Source organism: Leopardus geoffroyi, chromosome B4 (assembly GCF_018350155.1).
Source record: "Leopardus geoffroyi isolate Oge1 chromosome B4, O.geoffroyi_Oge1_pat1.0, whole genome shotgun sequence".
Lineage (NCBI taxonomy): Eukaryota > Metazoa > Chordata > Mammalia > Carnivora > Felidae > Leopardus > Leopardus geoffroyi.
This window is the reverse complement of record NC_059341.1, coordinates 19,449,223-19,455,222: the sequence shown is the minus strand read 5'-3', so window position 1 is coordinate 19,455,222 and position 6,000 is coordinate 19,449,223. Positions and strand designations below refer to the sequence as shown.

Sequence of the window (6,000 nt, the reverse complement as noted above, 5' to 3'; positions counted from 1 at the left end):
CCAAATTAGCCAGAAGGTAACACTAGATAACACAGGAGGTAATTTGTGTGAGTGTGTGCCACTTCCCAAGTCTTTCACAATTTTTCCTGACACAGCTCACACCAAATTCTAGGAAAGAGATACTTTTGGGGACAGGCAAGGTATTTATGTGGGACTCTTTGGTTCTGGTCACAAGCCACACAGGGGCCACTCACACCTCGAGCTTCTCTCAGCGGGAAGGCTTGTGCAAGTGATCGCATGATTAGCTAGCTTCACTGTGGTTCATACTGAACTAATGTCTCAAGGAAGCAGTGAATTAAACCAAAGTCCTTCAGTTCACGGGATGCTTGTGTTAATGTCGACTCTGAATGAGAATAGCCCCGCCCCGTTCCCAGTCAATGCGTTTAGAAGAATAGATAACTTTTGATTTTTGGCATTCCAACTACACCCAGCCCGGACGTTGTGCAAAAACGGTTTGCAGCTTCCTGTTTTCCTCCTCCTCCAATACCAGTGTAGATACATAGCTCTCATTTGTGAGTAGCCTCTCTATTTGTGAAAGCAGGAATATGAATCCAAAAAAGCCGACTCTATTAAATCTTATTTTAATGGCGTAATTAGTAACGGTGACAATTATTCAGGTTGCTTTGTGTTCTTTTGATTTCTAATTAACAAACAGTAATGAAATGGTCATTAAAAAGGAGAAGATGGTCTTAATGAATGTAAATTGTAAAAATAGAGTGGGCTAATATTAAACAGAGCTCTTCTCTTTTTGTAAAGAAGACAAATTGCCCAAGAGAGTTTACATTTCTTTCAAAAATCTTTTTAAATGTTTTTATTTACTTTTGAGAGAGACAGAGAGAGACAGAGCGAGTGGGGGAGGGGCAGAGAGAGAGGGAGGCACAGAATTTGAAGGAAGCTCCAGGCTCTGAACTGTCAGCACCGAGCTCGACTTGGGACTTGAACTCTTGAGCTGTGAGATCATGACCTGAGCTGAAGTCAGACGCTTACCTGACTGAGCCACCTTGGTGCCCAGAGAGTTTATGTTTCTTGTATGAAGGGACGGTTTCAGACCCTCGTCTTTTAGTAAAGTTCTCTTCTGGACAGATGCCAAACAGTGAGGAAATATGCGAGGCAAATGCGAAGTGACCAGGGATTCCGCTGAGAAGCAAGAACCTTCTGGGGGGATAGTCATAAAAACAAAACAAAACGAAACAAAACAGAAAACCCAGGCAACCGAAAATGAGTATCTAATGGACTGCGAACACAGGCGGACAAGTCAGATGAACCAATTCCTCTCTGACCGAACCATTCAGGGAGAATATTTTGTAATAAGACATGTTGAATTAATTCTTAAAGCGGAAAAATTCAGTTGATCTCTGTAAGTTTTCCTCCACTCAGAACTGCACCTCCATTTTAATTATTACGGATTTTCATTTGCAAGCCCCACTCATCACCGTGTTGGCGAAAAGCACGTGTCCTATCACTATAAAGAAAAGAGGAAAAAGTGAACTAAGTATGAAACGTTTGTCACATTCTGGGAGATCCTTATTGCATGTGACCAGGATACTGATAGCAGTCAAAGCACTGCATGGCCGGTGATGAAACACAAGAGTCTCCTTGGCCAGGGGCTCTGTCCCCAGAGACCTGAATCACCCATGGGACTTGGAAGTTGCCATGGAAACACATTTGCTTGCCCGAAAGCATCAAACTCTAACCAGATTCAGGACTTCTGTATTGTACCGTGCAAGTTAGCTCCTATCTTTAGGCTGTGAGGCTGGACGATGCCCCTCTGGCCTTTAAAAACATATTGATGTGATAGTCTTACCCTTTCAAATGAGAAGACCCTTTCGTACCGAGTGCTTTTCCTGCAGCTGTGTGCCTTTGTTGGATAGTTGACAAATCTTGTGTCTGTAAGGGGCTTTGCTATTTTTAAACTGCTTTGCTTTTGTGAACTTCTGTCAATTTGGTTTTTCGCGTTAACTATGGAGAATTAGGGTGGAGAGGGATTAAAAAATTTGCCTTAGAGGGTGTGGGAGAGCCAGACCTGGGGAAGTAGAGGGCCTTGCCAGAAACAGTGTGATCCCCACATTGCTCTCATTCTGTATCAGGGCATGGAGAGAGCACTAACGTAAAAGGTAGGCAACGTAAATGAAGTACAGGATAAGTAAAAGGGATTAGTGGTTTTTCAGACACTCCCTTATTGGGGTGTCCCAAGGTGAAAACATATATTAAAACACAACATTTAACTTGGTTTAAAAAAAAAGAAAAAGAGGACAATAGGGAATTTTGAAACATGATAGCTGTCTGTAAAGAACTTCCTTCTTATTCCCCAAGTCACGTTTGGGAGCTATTGACAACAGAGCTTTGCTGTGATAAAGTGCAAGGCTTTATTTAAAAAAAAAAAATTATTAAAAAAATTTTTTTAATGTTTACTCTTAGAGAAAGAGAGAGGTGGGGAGAGACACGGAGCGTGAGCAGGTTGGGGGGGGGGGTGCAGAGAGACAGAGCAGCGCGTGATTGGGGAAGGGGCAGAGAGAGGGAGACACAGAATCTGAAGCAGGCTCCAGGCTCTGAGCTGTCAGCGCAGAGCCTGACGCAGGGCTCTGTCTCATGAACTGCGAGATCATGACCTGAGCCGAAGTCGGTTGCTTGACTTGTTGAGCCACCCAGGTGCTTAAAATGTTTTAAAGAAAACTACATGAATTTTATATTATAGTTACAGGTGAAAGGGGAAAAAAAAGATACATGCAATCAACAGGAATAACGTATGTTGCATGCCAAAGAATCCATTGAGGAGGGAGGTCATCTAGCATGTTATAAATAATAGTTTTTTTTTTTTTTAATTTATTTCCTGCCTTATCTTAGCACAGAGAATGCTTTACTCATCATTGCATCCCTAGCACCAAGCACAGTGCCTGGCATGGCAGCCCTTAGTTGAATGAAAGAACAAAGCTCCAGTGAGTTCTGGTCCCGGTGTTCCATTGAATACCTCTGTGAATGAGACAGATAATTAATTTCTCTTGATCTTCATTTTGTCCTCTGTAAAAGAGCGAGCTTTTTGGGGCGCCTGGGTGGCTCAGTCGGTTGAGCATCCGACTTCGGCTCAGGTCATGATCTCACAGTCTGTGAGTTCGAGCCCCATATCGAGCTCTGTGCTGACCGCTCAGAGCCTGGAGCCTGCTTCGGATTCTGTGTCTCCTTCTCTCTCTGCCCCTTCCCTGCTCATGCTCTGTCTCTCTCTGTCTCAAAAATAAATAAAAACATTAAGAAAAAAAAAAAAAAGAGCGAGCTTTTAGTAACATTGATTTCTTCAGGATCCCTGTGGTTTTAAAATTCTGACTCTAAAATCTCAAATGGAAAATTTGTGTTTACATTGCATATGGTGTTTGGTTTTGCTTTCAAAACTTCTGTGCGTAATCTCAACAAATTATTTTCTTCCAGCACAGTGGAGAGTCAATAAGAACTTATTACACGATGGGAAATGAGAAAATAGCAGCCGCTGAAGTCCACTGAAGGTAATTTGCGTGGGGAATGGATGTCACTGTGAACAACACAAGTCATCTTAAGTAGCTCTGGCAGGATGTTCTCCCTACACTTCTAGAAGTTTGTTAGCAAAGCTCATAGAAATTGCTCTTCCCCTTTTCCAAATAAAGATAATGTAATAGATCTTCTATGGAATATTAGAACAGTCTTTTGGCAGAAGACTTGAGAGAAACAGAGTTCACACATTCTGCTCCTTTACGGAACAAATCTAACACACAGAGAATTTCCTTGTCGAATTCTCTACACAGCCATGTTTAAAATAACAGAGTTGTTATTTTAAAAGTAAAGGTTTCCAAATTCATCGGTCCTGGGGGACTTCTTTTTGGCATTTTGCTAGGAAGCAGGATATATGATGCCATTAAGTTAGCCTGTATCTAAAAATCATTTCAGGGTACGCCTGGGTGGCTCAATCGGTTAAGCGTCTGACTCTTGATTTCAGCTCAGGTCATGATCTCACAGTTTGTGAGTTCGATCCCCGCATCAGACTCTGTGCTGACAGCTTGGAGCCTGCTTGGGATTCTGTCTCCTTCTTTCTTGCCACCACCCCCCCCCCCCCGCCCCGACTTGCTTTCTGTTTCTTTCCCAAAAATAAATAAAAATAAAATAAAATAAAACAATTTGTGAAAAGACAAACAACTATTCTAGAATACAACATTTTTGTTTTTTCAGAGTAGGATAATATTTCCCTAAGTAATACTTTACAGAAGAATGTTACTTTTCTGGAGCTTGGGCATCATTAAAAAATAAGTAGGTAGATTAGATTAGATTAGATTAGATTAGATTAGATGAATAGGATTTCATGTTTCAGAAATGCTGGATTAAGGAGATCTAAATAGTGTTTTTCGTTGTGGGTCTTCTTGGGAGTTTCTGATTTGTCATTATGCCATGTGGATCTCCAAGTGATAGGGGTAGAAATTAGAATACAGGTTTTTCCAAGCACATTTGTGTAAGAAAACCCCTTTCTTCTCCAGAATATTCTGTGGAACTTTAGCCTCGTGGAAGACAATTCGAGGAATAATCTATACATGATGACTGTTTAGGATATATTTCATGTCAGAATTTTTAGTTTAGGTAAAGCCAAAGCAATTTCTTGAAGAAAATTGAAAACTAGATATGATATCAAGAGAAAATAGCATTATACTTGGCTATTTAGAATAATGTATTTTGAATTAAGTTGTATTTTATAATTGATTTCATTATACACCCTGAGTTTTTTTTTTTTTTTATGTCCAACACTGTTATGTTATGGTTTTGTGAAACTTAATTTACCCTAGAATTTGAATAATCAAAATGATAAATTATGAGTTGTATAGAGCCTTAGGATTGCCTAAATTGACAATAAAGAATTTTTTTGAGAAATATATTTTTAATTATATAATTGATGACACCACATTATAAATACCATTATAATTTATTTTTTTCAAACTTTTCCAAGCATGTAGTACACATTGAGGAATATATAAAAAGTGAATATTTTATAATATAAAAACTGGCGAATTTGTAAAAATTGACACAATGGGCCGAATTGGAGGAGCACGATTATTATGTTTTTGAAACAATGATGTTTCTAGAATTCTTAAATGATGTATCAACCCATGTTAACTGCGACTTCTCATGTTTAATGATGTTTACAATTAAAATAATACAATAGCAATATAAGATTAACGGTCATAATTAACTCAGAATAGATTCTTTGAAGTGGTTCAAAGGGCTTTTCATAATAAATTACTAGCCTTTAATCAGCTAATTTAAAGCTAGTACTTTTTAGAATGTGAGAAGTATGTGTTTGTCTCATAAAAAATTAACTTAGGTTAATGAAATGAGTTTGAATGATCCAGATTCACTATACCAAACGAGAGCTATGTCTGATATTCCAGTGAAAGCTTTATTTAGATGGAGTCGAGAAATCTTCGAGATAACAGGCTTTTGAGTGTGCTATCTGGAGTGTTAGAGCTGAGTCGTGTTCCCAGAAAAAGATCGTTAAGCCTCTTTCAAACTATTGTATGAATGCATTACATTGGCGAAATAGAAATAAATGGTCTCTTTCGGATTCCTTTCCAAGTTTAAAGAATGTTGACTTTAAAAGGTTCCGAAGCCGAATTTTGCCTGTTAAAGTGGTATTTCCACTTGGGCAATCCTGTTCTATCCACTCACATGCGGTTGTGATAAGGAGAGTGACGTGTAAGCTAAATTGGGACGAGGCCTGGGCAAGGACACTTCTGCCCGAACACCGGAGACTCCAAGGTCTCGAGGGTGCTGAAGTACAGAAAAAGGGGCTGTCCTAGTGAATTAGAAAAACAAAACAAAACAAAGCACCTCTAGATGTAAAAAGTAAAAATGGGGGTCCCTGTAATTGAGGATGTAAACGATGAAGCTGAAGAGGAAAAAACAGGGGAAGAAGAAAATGAAGACACGGTGAGTAGGAAGGCATCTGCCCAGGAAGGGTATTTGTTCCTCAAAGTTGATCGTTAGAAAAAA

At 39.4% G+C, this 6,000-nt stretch overlaps 1 protein-coding gene across 1 annotated transcript in view; it reads left to right on the top strand.

The window, feature by feature from the left end:
• The first annotated feature begins 5,721 nt into the window (after positions 1 to 5,721).
• The window catches only part of NEBL (nebulette), a 111,024-nt gene continuing 110,745 nt past the window's right edge, over positions 5,722 to 6,000 (top strand). The window contains 1 exon segment of the mRNA XM_045464332.1: positions 5,722 to 5,937. Coding sequence (XP_045320288.1) covers positions 5,860 to 5,937 — 78 coding nt within the window. The 5' untranslated portion in view covers positions 5,722 to 5,859.